The sequence below is a fragment of the Salmo salar genome, chromosome 14 (genome assembly GCF_965601325.2).
Source record: "Salmo salar chromosome 14, fSalSal1, whole genome shotgun sequence".
NCBI lineage: Eukaryota > Metazoa > Chordata > Actinopteri > Salmoniformes > Salmonidae > Salmo > Salmo salar.
In genome coordinates, this window is record NC_138304.1 from 20,367,358 (window position 1) to 20,392,378 (window position 25,021).

The window sequence follows — 25,021 nt, forward strand, 5'->3', positions numbered from 1 at the left end:
GGAGCCCGAGGCATGCTTCAGGGTGGCTCCACTCCACACAGTACAAACCTGTGATGCTGTGATACAGCGTGTGTGTCAATTATGTACAATATGTGTAACTTGTACAGTGTATGGTGAAATGGAAATGTGTTTTTTTTTGCATATCCCACTCCCCTAAGACACCCTCGGAGAGCGGGGTCACGGCATGGGATCAGCCATTATTAGTGCTGAGCGATTAGTGCTTTTTGAGGTTGGTTTGGTTTCGGTTCGATAATTAAAAAATAATCACGGTTCTCCATTTCTGTGGGTTGAATGCTGTAACAGAATAAAACAATGAATTCAAATAATGGTAGTGACTGCCCATTACTGCCTATCACTTGTTAACCATCATTTATTCACATTACTTTAATAAAATATTTATTTTGATGACTATAATTTCATTCCAAGTCATCATCTCATCTCTACGGAGCTGCCGCCTCCTCCTCATCTCTACGGAGCTGCCGCCTCCTCCTCATCTCTACGGAGCTGCCGCCTCCTCCTCATCTCTACGGAGCTGCCGCCTCCTCCTCATCTCTACGGAGCTGCCGCCTCCTCCTCATCTCTACGGAGCTGCCGCCTCCTCCTCATCTCTACGGAGCTGCCGCCTCCTCCTCATCTCTACGGAGCTGCCGCCTCCTCCTCATCTCTACGGAGCTGCCGCCTCCTCCTCATCTCTACGGAGCTGCCGCCTCCTCCTCATCTCTACGGAGCTGCCGCCTCCTCCTCATCTCTACGGAGCTGCCGCCTCCTCCTCATCTCTACGGAGCTGCCGCCTCCTCCTCACCTCTACGGAGCTGCCGCCTCCTCCTCATCTCTACGGAGCTGCCGCCTCCTCCTCATCTCTACGGAGCTGCCGCCTCCTCCTCATCTCTACGGAGCTGCCGCCTCCTCCTCATCTCTACGGAGCTGCCGCCTCCTCCTCATCTCTACGGAGCTGCCGCTTCTTATGACAGAGTCTTTACATGAGTCTCAGACAGTGACCGTTGAAAAACTATTGGTCCTGTGTAGAGCATATTTGCTGTACCTCGATCACTTCAGAGGTGAAGTCTGATTTAGTGTTTTATTTTATTTTTAGGAACTTGAAGCTTTCGGTCTCTGCTGCACCCCGTCCTTATTATAGCTCAGTGCTCCACGCAGACCGGACAAGTAAGCAGGCACGCAATGTATTATGGTCATTGTAGTTAATTATCACGTTTTCTGAATGAACTATGTAGAATATTGGCCTGTTGGAAACTACAACTCTGTACTACATCGCACAGTTTAGGCTTAACCTGATGTATCTCTATTGAAAACTGTGCATTGAGCTCATAGAAAAAAAACAATGAAATGGAATTCTAATAATTGAACAGACAATTAGTTGTATAAAAAACAAAAAATAACAGACATTTCGGTTAATCACTCAGCACTAGTCATTATTGACAGTGACCCGGGAGCAATTAGGGTTAAGTGCCTTGCTCAAGGGCAGATCAGCTCTGTGATTCGAACTAGCAACCTTCCGGTTACCGGCCCAACGCTTTAACCACTAGGCTACCTGCCGCCCCTCTATGTGTGTGTTGGTTAGTGTAAGGATAGATGCGGGCTGGCTGGGACGGCTGCAGGACGCCAGTCTGAATTACGGCAGTTGAGGTGACGGTATTACCGCCACACCGGCAGTCATGACCGCAGTAAAATTCCTCCATCAGGTCCTAATGGCCTGGTACTGAGGGCTCGATTGTCCCTCCATCAGGTCCTATTGGCCTAGTAGTCAGGGCTCTATTGTTCCTCCATCAGGTCCTGATGCCCTGGTACTCAGGGCTCTATTTTCCCTCCATCAGGTCGTAATGGCCTGGTACTGAGGGCTCTATTGTTCCTCCATCAGGTCCTAATGACCTGGTAGTCAGGGCTCTATTGTCCCTCCATCTGGTCCTAATGACCTGGTACTGAGGGCTCTATTGTTCCTCCATCAGGTCCTATTGGCCTGGTAGTCAGGGCTCTATTGTTCCTCAAACCATTGACATCAATGCAAATGCAATCAAAAATCACATCAAAGACTTATCATCATGACAGTATGGTGCTTTTAAAACTCAGCTCACTGTGATTGATTTGAAGAAAGAAGTTCAACAGGTTGAAACAGTGTAAAACATGGTTATTGTGGATGTCGTTTCAAAGCCTAACACAACGAAATGGACAGCACTTTCTAAGGTGATGATTCATTCAATACTTATAGGCTTATGACCCCAAGCCCGAAAACAAACAACAACCCTGAATTAAAATGATGATTGTGCCGTTATGCAATACATAACCTACTGCATATTACGCATGGCTGAAAAACATAAAACAAAACTGATTTAAGATGTCTTTAGTACATAATTGATCTAGCCTATACTCCAATATTAATGAGTAGTCACCTTTGATTGTAGACTGTATTATTATGCATACTGGATGGACTGGTTAACTTATGCTACGCTCCAACATTTCAACCCATGAGTCCGGGAGAGAACGTAGAGGCCTAGGCAATGTTGTTGGTGCATTGATTGTGCGGGGCGGCTTACAGTTAGTCTACAATTATAGTGAATTTGTATTTGATTTTGAATAGCCTAGTAATAGAGAATGTATTATATTTTAGAATTAATTGGGTGACACTTTACCTTTCACTACAGAATATCTCACAACTGTGCGTTTCCATCTCCTCCCCTCTCTCCTTCATTCCTTTCTCAAGCGCGCAGAGAGGGGGGCTGTCAACAGTTTAGTGAAATATGTGTCATTGCAAAAACATGTTACTATCGATGTTCCCGAAAAGATATCACTTGGTTTCCCAAATTAAGCCCTGGAGAGCCCATGGCATACAGAGTTTGGGCGCAATATCACCTGTCGGGGCAGCGAGAGCGTGCTCTTCAAACAGGAATATCACCTGTCGGGGCAGCGAGAGCGTGCTCTTCAAACAGGAATATCACCTGTCGGGGCAGCGAGAGCGTGCTCTTCAAACAGGAATATCACCTGTCGGGGCAGCGAGAGCGTGCTCTTCAAACAGGAATATCACCTGTTGGGACAGCGAGAGCGTGCTCTTCAAACAGGAATATCACCTGTTGGGACAGCGAGAGCGTGCTCTTCAAACAGGAATATCACCTGTCGGGACAGCGAGAGCGTGCTCTTCAAACAGGAATATCACCTGTCGGGGCAGCGAGAGCGTGCTCTTCAAACAGGAATATCACCTGTCGGGACAGCGAGAGCGTGCTCTTCAAACAGGAATATCACCTGTCGGGACAGCGAGAGCGTGCTCTTCAAACAGGAATATCACCTGTCGGGTAGCGAGAGCGTGCTCTTCAAACAGGAATATCACCTGTCGGGGCAGTGAGAGCGTGCGCTTCAAACAGGAATATCACCTGTCGGGACAGCGAGAGCGTGCTCTTCAAACAGGAATATCACCTGTCGGGGCAGCGAGAGCGTGCTCTTCAAACAGGAATATCACCTGTCGGGGCAGCGAGAGCGTGCTCTTCAAACAGGAATATCACCTGTCGGGGCAGCGAGAGCGTGCTCTTCAAACAGGAATATCACCTGTCGGGGCAGCGAGAGCGTGCTCTTCAAACAGGAATATCACCTGTCGGGGCAGCGAGAGCGTGCTCTTCAAACAGGAATATCACCTGTCGGGGCAGCGAGAGCGTGCTCTTCAAACAGGAATATCACCTGTCGGGGCAGCGAGAGCGTGCTCTTCAAACAGGAATATCACCTGTCGGGACAGCGAGAGCGTGCTCTTCAAACAGGAATATCACCTGTCGGGACAGCGAGAGCGTGCTCTTCAAACAGGAATATCACCTGTCGGGTAGCGAGAGCGTGCTCTTCAAACAGGAATATCACCTGTCGGGGCAGCGAGAGCGTGCTCTTCAAACAGGAATATCACCTGTCGGGGCAGTGAGAGCATGCGCTTCAAACAGGAATATCACCTGTCGGGACAGCGAGAGCGTGCTCTTCAAACAGGAATATCACCTGTCGGGGCAGCGAGAGCGTGCTCTTCAAACAGGAATATCACCTGTCGGGGCAGCGAGAGCGTGCTCTTCAAACAGGAATATCACCTGTCGGGGCAGCGAGAGCGTGCTCTTCAAACAGGAATATCACCTGTCGGGGCAGCGAGAGCGTGCTCTTCAAACAGGAATATCACCTGTCGGGGCAGTGAGAGCGTGCTCTTCAAACAGGAATATCACCTGTCGGGGCAGCGAGAGCGTGCTCTTCAAACAGGAATATCACCTGTCGGGGCAGCGAGAGCGTGCTCTTCAAACAGGAATATCACCTGTCGGGACAGCGAGAGCGTGCTCTTCAAACAGGAATATCACTTGTCGGGGCAGCGAGAGCGTGCTCTTCAAACAGGAATATCACCTGTCGGGGCAGCGAGAGCGTGCTCTTCAAACAGGAATATCACCTGTCGGGGCAGCGAGAGCGTGCTCTTCAAACAGGAATATCACCTGTCGGGACAGCGAGAGCGTGCTCTTCAAACAGGAATATCACCTGTCGGGGCAGCGAGAGCGTGCTCTTCAAACAGGAATATCACCTGTCGGGGCAGCGAGAGCATGCTCTTCAAACAGGAATATCACCTGTCGGGGCAGCGAGAGCGTGCTCTTCAAACAGGAATATCACCTGTCGGGGCAGCGAGAGCGTGCTCTTCAAACAGGAATATCACCTGTCGGGGCAGCGAGAGCATGCTCTTCAAACAGTGGTTGATGTGAGGAGTGAAGTAAGTGTTGTTATTTATTTCTCAGCTGCTCATATTAAGCACATGCTCCGCTATAAAACCCAAGTAGCATCATTGAAAAACGGACCGGCAGGAAAACGTGCGGCTTCCATTCGCTATTGGAGCACATACAGATTACATGTCTTGTTCCCCTGCCCATTTGATAAATGGGCTATTCTAAAATCAACGGTAATTTGACATATTAGTAAAGACGAGATTAAACTGAGCATAGTCTGATGGGTGACAATAGACTAAACAAAAATATATAACGCAACATGTGGTGTTGATCCCATGTTCCATGAGCTGAAATAAAAGACCCCAGAAATACTGTCATCCATGCAGTCCCTAATCAGATTCTCCCTCCCTCCCTCCCTGTGTGAGAGAGAGGTGGTCATTACCCTCCCGTGCTGCCAGCTGTGGCTCATTAAAACACATGACAGATCTCTGAGCACACACCTCTGTGCTCTCTTGTTGCCATAGCTACAGCACCTGTTGCCAGGGTGGGTGATACAGGTTCACGTCTTAGGGTTCACTCCACAAGCCGTCAGGTTGAGTTCTCCGAGCACTCTCACAACTTCAGAATAGATCTTCTGTGAACCCCGACGGGGTCGTGACTTTCAGGGCGTTCCATCACTGGACAAACAGGATATTTCTCATCTTATAATAGAGTTGCGTCATCCCTCCATTCCTCCCTGCCCTTCAGAAGAATCTGAACAAGCACTTACAACAGTGAGACAAAGCAGAGGCAATGGATGCTTCCCAAATGGAAGCCTTTTCCCTCTGCAGTACACTACTTTTGACCTAAGGACCCTGGCCAAAAGTAGTGCACAATAAAGGGAAAAGGGAGCCATTTGGGGACACAGTCTATGTGTCATTACAGTGATGTCTACTACAGCTCTATGCAACACAGACCACCAAACAGCTGTTGCTGTAGGATATAAATTCCTCGGTCAGGGTAATTGAGTGACTAAATACTTCATCGCTCCAAATGTCCTTTTAATATCAGCTCATATCCCACTCATGTCACTGAGCATAAAAGGAGTGATTGGTCGAGAGAAAGAGTTACATGATGATCACCACCATTATATGAGAAACATCCCAGGTCACGTCGCAAATGGCACCCTATTCCCTACATAGTGCATTTCTTCTAAGAAGAGCTGGTCAAAAGCAGTGCATTATGTATGGAATAGGGTGCTATTTGGGACGCAGACCCACCCGTCATCGTCAGTGTAGCTGCTCCAGAGCAGCCCAGTCGGCCCAGCCGCCCACGGACAGATGAACTGCTGAACTCATTCTGTCAGCTAATGCAGTGGTTCACATGGAGAGACTGAGGCAGCGGAGAGGAGAGGTAGCGGAGAGGAGAGGTAGCGGAGAGGCAGCAGAGAGGAGAGGTAGAGGAGAGGCAGCGGAGAGGCACGCGGAGAGGCAGCGGAGAGGTAGCGGAGAGGAGAGGTAGAGGAGAGGCAGCGGAGAGGTAGCGGAGAGGAGAGGTAGAGGAGAGGCAGCGGAGAGGTAGAGGTGAGGCAGCAGAGAGGAGAGGTAGAGGAGAGGCAGCGGAGAGGAGAGGTAGCGGAGAGGCAGCGGAGAGGAGAGCGCAGCGGAGAGGAGAGGCAGCGGAGAGGCAGCGGAGAGGAGAGGCAGCGGAGAGGAGAGGTAGCGGAGAGGGCAGCGGAGAGGCAGCGGAGAGGAGCGGTAGAGGAGAGGCAGCGGAGAGGAGAGGTAGGAGAGGCAGCGGAGAGGAGAGGTAGAGGAGAGGCATCGGAGAGGTAGCGGAGAGAAGAGGTAGAGGAGAGGTAGCGGAGAGGAGAGGTAGAGGAGAGGCAGCAGAGAGGAGAGGCAGCGGAGAGGAGAGGCAGCGGAGAGGAGAAGAGTGGAGAGGAGAGGCAGCGGAGAGGGAAAAGCAGTGGAGAGGAGAGGAAGCAGAGAGCAGAGGCAGTGGAGAGGAAGCGGAGAGCAGAGGAAGCGGAGAGCAGAGGCAGCGGAGAGCAGAGGCAGCGGAGAGCAGAGGCAGCGGAGAGCAGAGGCAGCGGAGAGCAGAGGCAGCGGAGAGCAGAGGCAGCGGAGAGCAGAGGCAGCGGAGAGGAAGCGGAGAGCAGAGGCAGCGGAGAGCAGAGGCAGCGGAGAGCAGAGGCAGCGGAGAGCAGAGGCAGTGGAGAGGGAGAAGTCTTTAGCCGTGCCTTTAATCTTTACAGGCTGACATGTAGAAGACCTTTTACTCCTTCCTTCTCCCTTTCAACCTGCTCTACCAAGTAGCTGCCCAAAGTCACACCCTATTACCTTGAAAGTGCACTACTTTTGACCAGGGCCCATCTAGGCCTCTCCCGGGGCACATCTAGGCCTCTGGTCAAAAGTATTGCAGGAAATAGTGTGCCATTTGAGACGCATATCTGAAATCTGGATGTCTGGTGAAAATACAGTCTGTAACACACTCAGGCAGATGCTTAGAGATGATTACTCACATGTATGTAATGTAAATGTGGCTGGTAATACCAGGTTTGCGTGACATGTGCAGTGTGTGTGTCCACGTGTGTGTCTTGTGCGTGTATGGATGTGTGTGTGTCTTGTGCACGCGCGTGGGTGTGTGTGTGAGAGTGTGGTTCTACCTGCTCCCGTCTCTCCAGCCAGTGGTCTACCATGGGGTGGTTGGCGCTCAGGGAGGAACGGGCCGTCTCTCTCTGGAACTCTCTCTGGTTGGCGCAGGTGCCTGCATCCCGGGGAAGACTACGGTACGTGTCCGGACCATTACCCTGGACAGACACAGGAACAAGGAAGACTAAGGGGAAGGTTTCCCAGATCATTCCTAGTGCTGGACTAAAAAAACACATTCAATGGAGATGATCCTAGGCTTGATCCATGTCTGGGAAACCATTCCTTAAAGATACAGGCTTTAGATACAGTATAGATGGCACATTGCAAGTCCTTAATATCCACCTTTCAGTCTAAGTATAATGACCTCTACTATGGATCTCAATGCTGTAAACCTTCAGGATAACATCCTGGGAACAGGCTACCTACCGACTGGACACGTTTAAATTAAACATAGCAGGTCGTATTGTTGTAGAATATTACTGGCTCATTTGTCATGACCAGGGGAGCGTACTACAACTTCCAGGAAGTATCTCTCAGCTCCATGACAAATATGACGCACACACACCAGAAGGAATATGTTAAAGAAGTGGGTACATCAATGGCATAGTCTGCGTCCCAAATGGCACCCTACACCCCCTTTTCAGTGCATTTGGAAATGATTCATACCCCTTGACCTTTTCTGCATTTTGCTACGTTAGTCTTATTCTAGAATGGATTAAATCGTTTTTTCCCCCCTCATCAATCCACACACAATACCGCATAATGACAAAGCAAAAACAGGTTTTTAGATTTTTTTGCAAATAATAATTATAAAAAAACATATATATCACATTTACATAAGTATTCAGACCCTTTTATCAGTACTTTGTTGAAGCACCTTTTGCTGCGATTACAGCATCAAGTCTTCTTGTGTAAGACACTACAAGCTTGGCACATCTGTATTTGGGGAGTTTCTCCCATTCTTCTCTGCAGATCCTCTCAAGCTGTCAGGTTGGGTGGGGAGCGTCGCTGCAAGGCTATTTTCAGGTCTCTCCAGAGATGTTTGATCGGGTTCAAGTCTGGGCTCAGGCTGGGCCACTCAAGGACATTCAGAGACTTGTCCCAAAGCCACTCATGCATTGTCTTGGCTATGTGCTTAGGGTCATTGTTCTGTTGGAAGGTGAACCTTCGTCCCAGTCAAAGGTCCTGAGCGCATTGGAGCAGATTTTCATCAATGATCTCTGTACTCTTCTCCCTTCATCTTTCCATTGATCCTGACTAGTCTCCCAGTCGCTAAAAAACATCACCACAGCATGATGATGCCACCACCATGCTTCACCGTAGGGATGTTGACAGGTTTCCTCCAGACATAACACTTGCAATTCAGACCAGAGTTCAAGCTTGGTTTCATCAGACCAGATAATATTTTTTCTCATGGTCTGAGAGTCTATAGGTGCCTTTTGGCAAACTCCAAGCCACTCTTATTTGCCAAATCTTCAATTTAAGCCTACTACGGCGTGTGTGCCCTCAGGCCTGGAGGGAAGCTAACTTTATTCCGCTACCCAAGAATGGTAAAGCCCCCTTTACTGGCTCAAATAGCCGACCAATCAGCCTGTTACCAACCCTTAGAAAACTTCAGGAAAAAATGGTGTTTGACCAGATACAACGCTATTTCACAGTAAACAAATTGACAACAGAATTTGTATATAGGGAAGGACACTCAACAAGCACAGCATTTACACAAATGACTGATGATTGGCTGAGAGAAATTGATGATAAAATGATATGTGGGGGCTGTCTTGTTAGACTTCAGTGCAGCTTTTGACATTATCGATCATAGTCAGCTGCTGGAAAAATTTATGTGTTATGGCTTTACACCACCTGCTATAATGTGGATAAAGAATTACTTGTCTAACAGAACACAGAGGGTGTTCTTTAATGGAAGCCTCTCAAATATAATCCAGTTGGAATCAGGAACTCCCCAGGGTAGCTGTTTATGGCCCTTGCTTTTTTAGATTTTTACTAACGACATGCCACTGACTTTGAATAAAGCCAGTGTCTATGTATGTGGATGACTCAACACTATACACGTCAGCTACTACAGCGACTGAAATACTCAACAAAGAGCTGCAGTTAGTTTCAGAGTGGTTGGCAAGGAATAAGTTAGCCCTAAATAGTTCTAAAACTAAAAGCATTGTATTTGGAACAAAACACTCACTAAACCCTAAACCTCAACTAAATCTTATAATAAATAATGTGGAAATTGAGCAAGTTGAGACGACTAAACTGCTTGGAGTAACACTAGATTGTAAACTATCATGGTGAAAACATATTGATGCACCAGTCGCTAAGATGGGGAGAAGTCTGTCCATGATAAAGCGCTGCTCTGCATTCTTAACAACACTATCAACAAGGCAGGTCCCACAGGCCTTAGTTTTGTCACACCTTGACTACTGTTCAGTAGTGTGGTCAGGTGCCACAAAAAAGGACTTAGGAAAATTGTAATTGGCTCAGAACAGGGCAGCACAGCTGGCCCATGGATGTAGACAGAGAGCTAATACTAATAATATGCATGTCAATCTCTCCTGGCTGAAAGTGGAGGAGAGATTGACTTCATCACTACTTTTATTTATGAGAGGTATTGACATGTTGAATGCACCGAGCTGTCTGTCTAAACTACTGGCACACAGCTCAGACACCCATACATACCCCACAAGACATGCCACCAGAGGTCTCTTCACAATCCCCAAGTCCAGAACAGACTATGGGAGGCACAAGGTACTACATAGAACCATGACTACATGGAACTCTATTCCACATCAAGTAACTGATGCAAGCAGTAAAATTAAACGTAAAAAAAAACTGATTAAAAAACACCTTATGGAACAGCAGGGACAGTAAAGCAACAAACATTGGCACAGACACACGCACACACACACACGATAACATACGCACTATACATACACGGATTTAGTACTGTAGATATGTGGAATTGGTGGAGCAGGGGCCTGAGGGCACACAGTGTGTTGTGAAATCTGTGAATGTATTGTAATGTTTAAAAATGGTTTAAACTGCCATAATTTTGCTGGACCCCAGGAAGAGTAGCTGCTGCTTTGGCAGCTAATGGGGACTTGGGTCAAACGTTTCGGGTAGCCTTCCACAAGCTTCCCACAATAAGTTGGGTTTATTTTGGCCCATTCCTCCTGACAGAGCTGGTGTAACTGAGTTAGGTTTGTAGGTCTCCTTGATCGCAAACACTTTTTCAGTTCTGCCCACAAATTTTCTATGGGATTGAGGTCAGGGCTTTGTGATGGCTACTCCAATACCTTGACTTTGTTGTCCTTAAGCCATTTTGCCACAACTTTGGAAGTATGCTTGGGGTCATTGTCCATTTGGAAGACCCATTTGCGTCCAAGCTTTAACTTCCTGACTGATGTCTTGAGATGTTACTTCAATATATCCACATAATTTTCCTCCCACATGATGCCATCTATTTTGTGAAGTGCACCAGTCCCTCCTGCAGCAAAGCACCCCCACAACATGATGCTGCCACCCCCGTGCTTCACGGTTGGGATGATGTTCTTCTGCTTGCAAGCGTCCCCCTTTCTCCTCCAAACATAACGTTGGCCAAACAGTTCTATTTTTGTTTCATCAGACCAGAGGACATTTCTCCAAAAAGTACGATCTTTGCCCCCATGTGCAGTTGCAAACCGTAGTCTGGCTTTTTTATGGCGGTTTTGGAGCAGTGGCTTCTTCCTTGCTGAGCGGCCTTTCAGGTTATGTCGATATAGGACTCGTTTTACTGTGGATATAGATACTTTTGTACCTGTTTCCTCCATCATCTTCACAAGGTCCTTTGCTGTGGTTCTGGAATTGATTTGCACTTTTTGCACCAAAGTACGTTAATCTCTAGGAGACAGAACACATCTCCTTCCTGAGTGGTATGACGGCTGCGTGGTACAATGGTGTTTATACTTGTATACTATTGTTTGTACAGATGAACGTGGTACCTTCAGGCATTTGGAAATTGCTCCCAAGGATGAACCAGACTTGTGGAGGTCTACAATTTTTTCCGAGGTCTTAGCTGATTTCTTTTGATTTTCTGATGATGTCAAGCAAAGAGGCACTGAGTTTGAAGATAGGCCTTGAAATACATCCACAGGTAGACCTCCACTTGACTCAAATTATGTCAATTAGCCTATCAGAAGCTTCTAAAGCCATGACATAATTTTCTGGAATTTTCCATGCTGTTTAAAGGCACAGTCAACCTAAGTGCATGTAAACTTCCGACTTCAACTGTACATACATACTGAACAAAAATATAAATGCAACATGCAACAATTTCTATGATTTTACTGAGCTAAATAGGAGAGCCTGAGAGAGGATACAGGTAGCTAATGGCATACACTGAAGATACTGTACAGGGGACCATCACTTGAAACTGTTCAACTGCAGAGATAAGAGTTGTTTGATCATTGGCTACCTTTCTCTCCAGGCTATTGGTGCCAGTGCCGGTGCCTCCTACAGAGCGCCGTGGTTTGAGGAAGCCAGCCGTGGTGGACCAGCGGGTGGGGTTCTTCCTGGACGGTTTCTCCGGCGGCAGGGTCACGCGGGGGTCGCTGAATGGCCCATTGATCGTTGCCAGGGCCGGGTCACTGCTGCGACGCACATGTAGGGGCATATCTGGAGGAGAGAGATAGAAGAGAGAGGGAGAGAGAGAAATTGAGAGAGATGGAGGAGAAGAAGAGGGAGACGGACTCAAAAGGAGTGCATCTGGGGAAGTATGTACTTACTTACATCACTCCACCAAACACCGGAGTTTGATTGGGTTTATCAGATCTTTCCAGGCTCCTACATGACATTAGCAAATTGTTTGTGTCCTCCTATGTCACTTCATTCGTTTTGTGCATTGGTCAATATTCAAATGGACTTAATTTTCGGCTACATGATTACATCTAGGTTGGTTTTTCTGGCCAATTCCCTCGTCACAGTAATAATTTGCCTATTCTTAACGAGGTGTGTGTGTGATTAGAGCTTATAGCTATTGCAGCCCGGATACCCAGTGTTATCAAAACACACATCAGCAAAACAAATAACAGGAATGATAACTTAGAGTCCACCACTATTACAGCTGTAAATTATTAGGGCTATTATTAGGGCTATTCTCAGTAATGATCTGTAGGAGGTAAGTGATTGGTCCAGTAGCCTGGCAGCGGTTTCACATTAGATTGCAATGAGCAGGTCATCCAACTCCTAATTCGATTTTTTTTTTAATAGATCATATGCTATAATGACTAACTTTCTGCATAATTATACCAACCAGGTCCCTCATTTATACCCTGTCAGAGAAATACATTTGAATCTCTCCTAACTATAATTAACGTTATGAAATGCCAGCGTCTGAATTTGAATCTTTTTTTTAACAGGGCCCAACTTGAAATCTCTATAGCTTGCGAAACTATACATTGAATTCATCTGCACAGGGTCCTCTACGTAGCCTCTGGGAGTTGGAGTCTGGTCAGTCAGCGGTCAGGACCCGTCATTAGACCATGTGTTGATACTGTGCTGCTCTCTGATCAGCTCTGTCCATTCAAATCTTACCTTATCATGACAATTATTCAACAATACTGACAGTGGATCAGCCCCTAGAGAGATATTATCACCTTATGACTACAAATGATGAGGTGGCTAATACTAATGCTTACCCTGTAATAATGTACTGAAACACAGATTCATTTAGCACATCATTTCACACATTTAAGATTAAGTTCACTTTACTGGTCAATTGTACACAAGATCCAACTGAACTTTTACTTCCACTTTTAACCCAACCTCTACGAAAGACAAATACAGGTTTTGGAGAAGTGTGGGGGGTTGCCACACTGGGCGCTGTTGTTGTGGGATTTTAATTGCCTTGCTCAAGGGCACAACGGCAGGCAATGGCATCTATTATTTGATACCAGCAACCCTCCAGTTGCCAGCTCACTTCCCGCCAGATTTTTCACATCGGACCCTAGATTCAAACTGGCAGCCCTCCCTCCGGGAGCCGGATCGCCTCTCTAAACGCTAGGCTACCTGCCATTGTTACTCATCAACAAGTATATTGAGCCAAAAAGACAGTTTAGCCTAAAGACAGTTTAGCCTCAAGACAGTTTAGCCTCAAGACAGTTTAGCCTAAAGACAGTTTAGCCTAAAGACAGTTTAGCCTACAAATAGAACTCAATTGACCTAACATGAAATGACCTTTACCAGTCAGTAAACAACAAGCGTTTTCAAGTGCAACTTTAGCAATGATGGTTTTGGGAACAAGAGCTCTGAGATTAGGACAGTGTTCTCTCCTCCCTCCCTGTACTGCCCTGTCCCATGAGTAAGACAGAGTCACAGGGAGAATGTCAATTGCATTTCCTTGATTCCTCACATCCTCGCCTCCTTCTCAAAACCAATTGGCTGAGAAGGTCAGAGGTCCCTCCCTTCTGAACATCTCAGGACAGAGGACGCGAGGAATCAGGGAAACGCAATTGAGATTCTCCCATAGCCTTCCTAGCTCTGAAAATGTTTCCCACGCGTCTGTTAACCTGGTGGCCTCATTCAAAACGCAGCAGTGGAACCTCATGGGACGCCTGCTCAACGTTTCCTGTTTGGATGAAGGAGCTTGTCATAAACAGAACTCTGATGGCGATGTGTCACTGAATGTTCCGGAGCACAGGCAGTGGAAGTAGCACTTAGGTACGGCTACATTGGAGTTCCCACCAGTCAGAATATGGGAATGGAGAGGCCTTTAAAAACGGTGTGTTAGCCACAGTCTCTCTTGAGTGGTCCAATCATTGGACTCGTTTCAGTGAAGCAGCAATTCAGAGACATTTTGGAGAAGGCTAAACATGCATATAGGAGCTACACGGGATACTACACGGGATACTACACGGGATACTACACGGGATACTACACGGGATACTACACGGGATACTACACCATTCTTTTTTTCTACTTCCCCGAGAGTCAGATTAACTCTTGGATACCATTTGTATGTCTCTGCGTGCAGTATGAAGGAAGATAAAGAGGTGGTTTCGAGAGCCCCTGCTAACTAGCGTATGCTACTGAACCTATAGACTTCCAGTCATTGCGCGAAAACAAGTTAATTGCCAGAATCTAGCAGTATCCCTTCATTTTGTTGCTCTTCTGTCTGTGCTGCACACATCTAATATTTGAATAATGTGCCACTTTGTTTGCTGTTGAAGACATATTGCTATTCTGACCTCAGAGTTACAGCCCTCCCACGCAACAGGCTCAACCCAAAAGGCCACTTACACTGATGTTTGTTAATGGCCTCTTCCTGATGTTTCTGTACCCACTCAGACCAAAAGGGCCAAAACATTTCATGTGATCATTTTATGTGACTAAAGAACAGACAGCACTATTGTCTCCCCACATTGGAAACTATCTGCATATCCACATTAGATCTATCGGTCTGCTACGTCATTACCATCAGTGGCATATGTTCATTGAACCCAGTGCAACTTTGTGCCACGTTCTGATACCAAACGTCGCAGACAGAAATGCCATGAATAGTGCCGACGTGATTCCTTGGTCAACATGTTTGTTCTACGTAACATTTTTCCATTTCTGAACGTTTTTCTCTCTCCTGCTGAACGTGGCCCAGGTGTTTGATGTGTGAACTTACTGGATCGAAGGGCGGACGGAGTGACCTCTATCTCGCTGGCGGCCTGGTAGGGCTGGAAAGCGGACATGTTGCTGGAGTTGAGCTCGGTGGCGAACAGGTCGGGGCTCTGGGTTCCCGTGGAGCTGGCGCTGGTGCCGTCGCCACCATGGTGAGGGTCCTGTTCATCATACACAGCCACCAGCTGACGGAGAGAGGGACAAATATTACTTTATTCACCATTACATGAGCAACGGACATTTGTCTTTTGCATACCATCTCCCTGCATATAGCCTATTTATATCTATATATGAATATGAGAGAGAGAGAGAGAGAGAGAGAGACATTGGAAAGAATGTAAATTATTTCCAATGTGTCAAGAGAGACAAAGAAAACAGTGCAAACTAGAATGCTATTTGGCCCTAAACAGAGAGTACACAGTGGCAGAATACCTGACCACTGTGACTGACCCAAAATTAAGGAAAGCTTTGACTATGTACAGACTCAGTGAGCTTAGCCTTGCTATTGAGAAAGGCTGGCGTAGGCAGACCTGGCTCTCAAGAGAAGACAGGCTATGTGCACACTGCCCACAAAATGAGGTGGAAACTGAGCTGCACTTCCTAACCTCCTGCCAAATGTATGACCATGTTAGAGAGACATATTTCCCTCAGATTACACAGATTCACAAATAATTCGAAAACAAACCTGCTTTCGATAAACTCCCATATCTAAATGGGTGAAATACCACAGTGTGCCATCACAGTAGCAATATTTGTGACCTGTTGCCACAAGAAAAGGGCAACCAGTGAAGAACAAACACCATTGTAAATACAACCTATATTTATGTTTATTTATTTTCCCTTTTGTTCTTTAACCATTTGCACATTGTTACAACACTGCATATAGACATAATATGACATTTGAAATGTCTTTATTCTTTTGGAACTTCTGTGAATGTAATGTTTACTGTTCATTTTTTATTGTTTATTTCTCTTTTGTTTATTATCTATTTCACTTGCTTTGGCAATGTTAACATATGTTTCCCATGCCAATAAAGCCCCTTCAATTGAGAGAGAGAGAGAGAGAGAGGAGGAGGAGAGAGAGATACCCGCTAATGATCAAAATCCAGAAAAGAGCCGTTAAATTCTACAACCACATAAAAGGAAGCAATTCCCAAACCTTCCATAACAAAGCCATCACCTACAGATAAATAAACCTGGAGAAGAGCCCCCTAAGCAAGCTGGTCCTGGGGCTCTGTTCACAAACACACACAGACCCCACCGAGCCCCAGGACAGCAACACAATTAGACCCAGCCAAATCATGAGAAAACAAAAAGATAATTACTTGACACACTGGAAAGAATTTACAAAGAAAACAGTGCAAACTAGAATGCTATTTGGCCCTAAACAGAGAGTACACAGTGGCAGAATACCTGACCACTGTGACTGACCCAAAATTAAGGAAAGCTTTGACTATGTACAGACTCAGTGATCATAGCATTGCTATTGAGAAAGGCCGCCGAAAGCAGACCTGGCTCTCAAGAGAAGACAGGCTATGTGCACACTGCCCACAGAATTAGGTGGAAACTGAGCTGCACTTCCTAACCTCCTGCCAAATGTATGACCACATTAGAGAGACATATTTCCCTCAGATTACACAGATTCACAAAGAATTCAAAAACAAATCAAATGTTGATAAACCCTCATATCTACTGGGTGAAATACCACAGTGTGCAATCACAGCAGCAATATTTGTGACCTGTTGCCACAAGAAAAGGGCAACCAGTGAAGAACAAACACAATTGGAAATACAACCCATATTTATGTTGATTTATTTTCCCTTTTGTACTTTAACTGTTTGCACATCATTACAACACTGTATATATACACATAATTTGACATTTGAAAGGTCTTTATTCTTTCAGAACTTTTGTAAGTGTAATGTTTCCAGGTAATTTTCTATTGTTTATTATCTATTTCACTTGCTTTGGCAATGTAAACATGTTTCCCATACCAATAAAGCCCTTAAATTGAAAGAGGAGAGTGAGACAGAGAGACAGAGAGACAGAGAGAGAGAGTGAGGTGTTCGAGTGAAAGAAGAACTCGAACTGTTAAGAACTGAAGTTGACGTCTGATTCTAGCTGACCGCCACCAATGACCGGATCTACTGTATTCTTCAGGCTTTCATTTCCAGAGTTCATTACATCCATAAACCTGTTTTCCCCTTCACCCTGAGAATGACGCCATCTTTTTCTGAATCTTAAAAGCTTGCTATCCCACGGAGGCCTTATTAATTCCAGGGACGAGAACGCCTCCAGGTGTTTGAATAGGATATTCAAGCCATCACTCTGAGGCCACACGTGTTCAGCTGGTTTGCGTTACGGGTTCGGTGCTGTGAGGAAGGATACAAATCCTTCAAAAAGGATATTAACAGTACAGTCACACGCAGGCAGCCACACTACATATTTTATTCACTATGTACTGTGGAGTACAGTCGAGGCCAAAAGGCAACCAACCGTAGCCCTAACACAGCCCGTCTCGGACTCCAATCCCCTACTGGCCACGGCAGACAGACAACAGAGGGGGGTCAGGCAGAGTTTGAGGTCCCAGTGACTTACTATGGCGGTATCTGTCCGCTGGAGGTAGGCTATACTGTCTGTGTCCCAAATCGCACCCCATTCCCAATATAGTGCACTACTTTTGACCAGAGCCCTGCTGAAAAGTAGTGCACTATATAGGGAATTGGGCACCATTTGGGAAGGCCCACTACCTTGCCTTGTATTATGAACGTCTGATTCTGCTCTATATAGCCCACAACACCCTGCTCTGAGCCCTGGTCTGTTCCGGTGTACTAAAGCAGCTAAATCCTGAGAGCCTGTGGTTTTGTAGAGCAGCACAGAGAGCAGACACCCTGGAGAGACTAACAATCTCTAGAGGGCATAGGGAGGTCCAACACGGGCACTAACCTCCCTTCCCAAATGGCACCCTGTCCCCTATATAGTGTTCTCCTTCTGACCAGGGCGATTTGTACCCTGCCCTGCTCTCCCTCGCCCTCTCATTACATCAGTACCCTATTAAAGGCCGAGGTAAAGCGATATTCCTCATAAGACGCCTCTGTGACATAGGGTCAGCGCAGACCCTTATGACTGGTAAAACCAGCCAGGGGTCAAAAGGCCGTTTAGAGAAGGCCGGCAGACCGCCACTGACAGACCACTCTATAAGAGGACAGACAGGGATGTGTGTGTGCATACTTATGGAATGGTCCTTCTAATAACTCATATATATATATATATATATAAGTAACTCCTAAATACTGTGCCCAGTACAGAGTCCGTGAGACTCATTCCCTCAGTCAGGTCCCTAAGGGCTCCATAATATTCCGTAATAGAACTTGACTGTTCCCCTCTGGGATCCATCTGGTGGTGATTATACAGAGGTATACAGGGCACATGGACATGGTGTGTGTGTTTAGACAAGGGCCCCTGTGTCCAGAATGTGTCACCCTCCCAGGGCTATTCGATCCCAGTCGAAACTATGACAGAGGATCAGTGTTATATCTACGAGTAAGTTAGGTCCCATGGTAAGGACGGAAACCACTGAAGGTACACTTAGCGTACACACGAATCCCCACACTGTCTCAGGCTGTTAGAATTGCGTTTCATTTTTTCCCCCAGACATCTTCATGTGACTAGGGAGGAGCGACGCAGTACCGAAACCCGGTATTAAAACGGGCCCCGGGGCTAAATGATGAAAGACCGTAGAATCGATAAACTCAGATGTTATCGGTTCTTCTTTCGGGTACCGGAGAAGAAAATACATTTCCTATTTATTATTGCTACATAAAAGGTTCTCTTGCACATTTTCTCACCAACCGTTTCTAATTTCCAATAAGATGAAGACATTCGTCTATGATGCTTTTTCGCTATTCCCAATCCAGAAGACAGAGATCTCTCTCACACGCTACAGAAAATGCTCTTAATTAGTGACGATGGCGGAAAGAGCTAAACGTTCAAAAGTGTGTCGATGGTGACAATGCTCATTTCCACAAGTGCAACAAGACTTTTGCTTGTAAGGGCGGAAATATGAGCAGTCTGTCCAAACATCTATGGAAAGTGCATCATGTACAGGCAGAGAAACAGTTTGACTGGCTAGCTCATAGTTCATCTTTCATTGGCTGATCTACGTTAGGTATGTATGCTAGCAGCCTAGAACCCACACACGGAGTTAACTAGAATATGAGAACATGAGTTCCTGATCAAAAGGAACCCTTAGCCAGCTGATTGTTCAGCTATGGGTACGTTCAGAAATTCAACCACCCATTGAAAGATTTTGCAACTTGTTTGTTAAAGTTGCAGCTACAATGAACCAACCCACTCCTCCCTCTAATACAGCTGGTCTAAGCCAAAGACCAGCCCAAAGCTCCTTCACACTGGCAGCTAGTGGGAGGATGACTGAGGAGAGGGTGAATGAGTGACACCTAGCCGTGACCAAGTTCATAGTGAAAGGCCTACACCCCTTTGCAACAGTGGAGTCCAAGGGCTTTAGGTAACAGTCTGTCAGTATATATTGAGTTGTAATAATGTTTAGGATATAGTACTGTAAAAGGATTGTATGTTAGTCCCATCACTCTACAATACACAACACAATAATTCAATAACGATAATTCAACACATGAAAACTATTTTTATTTTACTGTAGGGAGATGAGCAAGGCCCTCAACCCCAAATATACCCCTCCCTCCAGGAGTTACCTCAGTGACACATTCATTCCTACCTGGTGTGGTGTAGAAAAGGCCAATGTGATCACTGAGCTGAAGGACGTGCCAAAGCTGGCCATCACATCAGATGGGTGGACCAGCCTCTGTCAGGACCACTATCTCACTGTTACAGTGCACTACACAAGCCAGGGCAGTGTAAACAGAAGATCCTCCACACCAGGGCAGTGTAAAACAGAAGGTCCTCCACACCAGGACAGTGTAAAACAGAAGGTCCTCTACACCAGGGCAGTGTAAACAGAAGGTCCTCCACACCAGGGCAGTGTAAAACAGAAGGTCCTCCACACCAGGGCAGTGTAAAACAGAAGGTCCTCCACACCAGGACAGTGTAAAACAGAAGGTCCTCTACACCAGGGCAGTGTAAACAGAAGGTCCTCCACACCAGGGCAGTGTAAAACAGAAGGTCCTCCACACCAGGACAGTGTAAAACAGAAGGTCCTCCACACCAGGGCAGTGTGAAACAGAAGGTCCTCTACATCAGGGCAGTGTAAAACAGAAGGTCCTCCACACCAGGGCAGTGTAAAACAGAAGGTCCTCCACACCAGGACAGTGTAAAACAGAAGGTCCTCCACACCAGGGCAGTGTAAAACAGAAGGTCCTCCACACCATGGCAGTGTAAAACAGAAGGTCCCCCACACCATGGCAGTGTAAAACAGAAGGTCCTCCACACCAGGGCAGTGTAAAACAGAAGGTCCCCCACACCATGGCAGTGTAAAACAGAAGGTCCCCCACACCAGGGCAGTGTAAAACAGAAGGTCCCCCACACCAGGGCAGTGTAAAACAGAAGGTCCTCCACACCAGGGCAGTGTGAAACAGAAGGTCCCCCACACCAGGGCAGTGTAAAACAGAAGGTCCCCCACACCAGGGCAGTGTGAAGCAGAAGGTCCTCCACACCATGGCAGTGTAAAACAGAAGGTCCCCCACACCATGGCAGTGTAAAACAGAAGGTCCTCCACACCAGGGCAGTGTAAAACAGAAGGTCCCCCACACCATGGCAGTGTAAAACAGAAGGTCCCCCACACCAGGGCAGTGTAAAACAGAAGGTCCTCCACACCAGGGCAGTGTGAAACAGAAGGTCCCCCACACCAGGGCAGTGTAAAACAGAAGGTCCCCCACACCAGGGCAGTGTGAAGCAGAAGGTCCTCCACACCAGGGCAGTGTGAAACAGAAGGTCATCCACACCAGGGCAGTGTGAAACAGAAGGTCCTCCACACCAGGGCAGTGTAAAACAGAAGGTCCTCCATACCAGGGCAGTGTAAAACAGAAGGTCCTCCACACCAGGGCAGTGTAAAACAGAAGGTCCTCCACACCAGGGCAGTGTAAAACAGAAGGTCCTCCACACCAGGGCAGTGTGAAACAGAAGGTCCTCTACACCAGGGCAGTGTGAAACAGAAGGTCCTCTACACCAGGGCAGTGTGAAACAGAAGGTCCTCTACACCAGGGCAGTGTGAAACAGAAGGTCCTCCACACCAGGGCAGTGTAAAACAGAAGGTCCTCCACACCAGGACAGTGTAAAACAGAAGGTCCTCCACACCAGGGCAGTGTGAAACAGAAGGTCCTCCACACCAGGGCAGTGTGAAACAGAAGGTCCTCTACACCAGGGCAGTGTGAAACAGAAGGTCCTCCACACCAGGGCAGTGTGAAAGAGAAGGTCCTCCACACCAGGGCAGTGTGAAACAGAAGGTCCTCCACACCAGGGCAGTGTGAAAGAGAAGGTCCTCCACACCAGGGCAGTGTGAAACAGAAGGTCCTCCACACCAGGGCAGTGTGAAACAGAAGGTCCTCCACACCAGGGCAGTGTGAAAGAGAAGGTCCTCCACACCAGGGCAGTGTACAAATCACAAACTGGCAAAGTATTGGCAGAGGAGATCTCAGACATTCTGGAAGAGTTTGAGATAGAGCCGAACAAGATTGTAGCTGTGACTGTTGATAATGCTGGCAATATGGATGTTGCCATCAAGAGGCTACACATCCTAAAAATAGGATGCTTTGCACACACATTGAATCTGGCAGCGCTGAAAATCTACCAAATGACTTCCATTGATAAAATGGGAAGCCTGAATCAGAGCAGTGGTCGTGTGGTTCAAGAGATCCTCGATGTCCAGCCTGAATCAGAGCAGTGGTCGTGTGGTCCAAGAGATCCTCGATGTCCAGCCTGAATCAGAGCAGTGGTCGTGTGGTTCAAGAGATCCTCGATGTCCAGCCTGAATCAGAGCAGTGGTCGTGTGGTTCAAGAGATCCTCGATGTCCAGCCTGAATCAGAGCAGTGGTCGTGTGGTCCAAGAGATCCTCGATGTCCAGCCTGAATCAGAGCAGTGGTCGTGTGGTCCAAGAGATCCTCGATGTCCAGCCTGAATCAGAGCAGTGGTCGTGTGGTCCAAGAGATCCTCGATGTCCAGCCTGAATCAGAGCAGTGGTCGTGTGGTCCAAGAGATCCTCGATGTCCAGCCTGAATCAGAGCAGTGGTCGTGTGGTCCAAGAGATCCTCGATGTCCAGCCTGAATCAGAGCAGTGGTCGTGTGGTCCAAGAGATCCTCGGTGTCCAAAACAGTCTTGAAGGAAAAGCAGAAGCTCCTTGGTAAGAAGCCAGTTCAATCTATTAAAGTATTATTTTGAAATTGCCACATTTAACAATTTAATTCAATATTCAAGTGTGTGGTAATTAAATGTATGTTGTTTTTTTGTTGTTGTTTCAGTCCTTCCACAACACTCACTCATCCCTGATGTCAAGACCAGATGGAACTCGCTCTATCTAATGAGAGATTCATGGAGCAGTATCTAGCGATCCAAGCAGCAACCTTGGACCCACGACTGCGAAAAGCAATGACCAAGGACAACCTGGACCGTCTGAAGGACGAGGACTTCCGTAAGGCTGAGGAGTTTGTCCAGCTCATCAGAATCCTTTATACATCCACACCGTGTGTGTCATGTGAAAAGAATGCCACCCGTGGACAGGTCATACCCATCCTCCACAAACTGGAAGAGCACTTCACTGTGAAGCATGAAGATACAACGTTTGTGGCGACCATCAAAGAGAAGGTGTGGGAGAACCTCTCCGAGCGCTATCAGGATGAGGACATTCAACCCTTCCTGCATGAGGCCACAGCAATGGACCCCAGATTTAAAAGGAGGCCGGTGAGTGACGCCACCTGGGACAGGCTGAGGAAGGAAACTGTTGAGGCCAATGTGACAGGAGCAACACCAGGGCTGCCAGAGGAGCCGGAGCAGACAGACACAGAGCACCAGCAACAGGAGGAGTCTGGAGGAGGAGAGGAAATGGAGGAGACAGTCCCTCCATTGTACAAAACAAGGAGTGCCTTGGAGGAGCTGTTCTCAGAGGAGGACAGGGAGTTGAGGTTGACGATCCAACAGGACACCTCGTCCCTCACCCTCAGCGAGCGTGTTGACCTAGAGGTCGAGCTCTACAAAGGCCTGCCTCCCATCCCCATGGCTGAAGATCCTGTGATGTGGTGGTGGGAGAATAGAGCTACTCTGCCCCTCCTCACAAACATTACAACAAGCTACCTCTGTGCTCAAGCCTCCTCCACCCCTAGCGAGAGGGTATTTTCGACTGCAGGGAACACAATAAGCCAGGAGAGGTCCCGACTTCTGCCAGAGAAGGTAAATATGTTGATCTTTCTCCAGGAGAACTGCTAAGAACTGTCCTTTTGCAGCCTACCTGCAGCCCCCACCCGTGTTGCTCTATACCACTGTCTTTTCTTTTGCAGGAAAATATTGTTTATGTCATTTGTTTTACATTTCCATCATCATAACAGAGTCTATAATAGTGATTTGTTCAAAACATTGCTGTTTCTTTTGCTGTAAATCATTTTTTATTTTAAAATATCAGAAAATAAAGCAATGTTAATTATGTTCTTAACTTAAACAAAAACATCCAATAAGAATACCGTTAATGTACCGGATCGATAAGAGTAGTAATAACGTTAAAATCTTAACGTTACCCATCCCTAGTGGGGAGTGACCCCCCCCCCACCCCCCACCCCCCACCACACTACCAGGTGTGTGTGTGTGTGCGGTTACACACGCCGTACTAATTGCTACCTGTGTTGGCAAGCACAGACTTGGCCCAGCCGCAAAATAATTACTCGTCCACACACACACACTCATCGGGGGTGGTCTTCCCTGAGAATGACTAGGTACACAAACGCTAATGTGTGTTGATTGCCCTGAGAGACCGTATAAGTGTGTTGGTCTTTCTGTGTATTTGACAGGATCGGTGTGTCAAGGTCCATTGGTTGCGTACACAGAATTGCAGGTGCAGGCGAAATGCTGGTGCTTCTAGCTCCAACAGAGCCGTAATAACACCTAGCAATACGTACATAATCCATTTTTATTTGATTAATATCAGAACGCACAATGTCAGAGTCGGGAATATACATAAAATATACTGTATGAAAATACCTTTAGACGCTATTGTGATAATCCATACCGGTATGTGGATCCATACTGGTGTACCTTAAAAGACGATATATTGCTACAGAAAGGTGCTCCTGTCCTATGGGCCATTCTGCCTATACCACAGACTCAGTGGACATGCCAAATGTAACCAACCCAAAACAGGAGAAGTCCACTTCTCTTAGAGCTGTCCGCAATGCTCTTTGGCTGACTTGGAGCAGGCAGCCATCACACTTGGCCCGCAGCAGTAGAGCCTGTCTAGAGCCTGTCTAGAGCCTGTCTAGAGCCTGTCTATGCCAGGTAGAGAATAAAGAGCAGAGCTGACAGTGAGGGGGAGAGTGGCCCTGGACCTCAGCCTCCACAGCTGTAAACCACCAGTACTTAATGCCATGTTCCTCTCATAGCCAACAGCTACAACACAAAACCCCACAACAGGGCCTGAAGCCTCAAGTCAATATCATAGGTACAGCAGAAACATCCGAACAACAACACAGTGCTTGCGTCCCAAATATCGCCTACATACAGTAGGGCACCCTATCCTGATGGGGCTGTGGTCAAAAGCAATGCACTATAGAGGGAGTAGGGTGCCAATTGGGACGCATCCAATATGTATGAACCCAACCAGGCCAATAACATCATCCTAACTAGCTGAGTAACTGTCTGCAGCCTACACATGTAACGGATATACTGAGGTGGTGAAAACAACCCCACAAGGGTCAGTAGTAGAGAGACAGCGAGGTACTGTTCGTATTGTGTCTGGCCCATTTCATGAGTTTTGTCTGATTTGTGGCATGAGAGGGGAGAGATGACTTGTCTGTAGCCTTTTACTGTAAGACATGGTCAGCAACACACACACACACACAAACAGACAAACACTCAACCACATCAA

At 47.0% G+C, this 25,021-nt stretch overlaps 1 protein-coding gene across 5 annotated transcripts in view; it reads right to left on the reverse strand.

Moving 5' to 3' along the window:
- Window positions 1–25,021, reverse strand: part of LOC106568841 (partitioning defective 3 homolog) — a 242,394-nt gene that overhangs the window by 136,093 nt on the left and 81,280 nt on the right. For all 5 annotated transcript variants that reach the window (XM_014139557.3, XM_014139559.3, XM_014139555.3 and 2 more), the window contains exons 3-5: window positions 14,967–15,147; window positions 11,772–11,971; window positions 7,324–7,467 (exon numbers count right to left, since the gene is read on the reverse strand). In XM_014139557.3, the coding sequence (XP_013995032.3) occupies window positions 7,324–7,467; window positions 11,772–11,971; window positions 14,967–15,147 (525 nt within the window). The remainder of the gene's footprint in view (window positions 1–7,323; window positions 7,468–11,771; window positions 11,972–14,966; window positions 15,148–25,021) is intronic.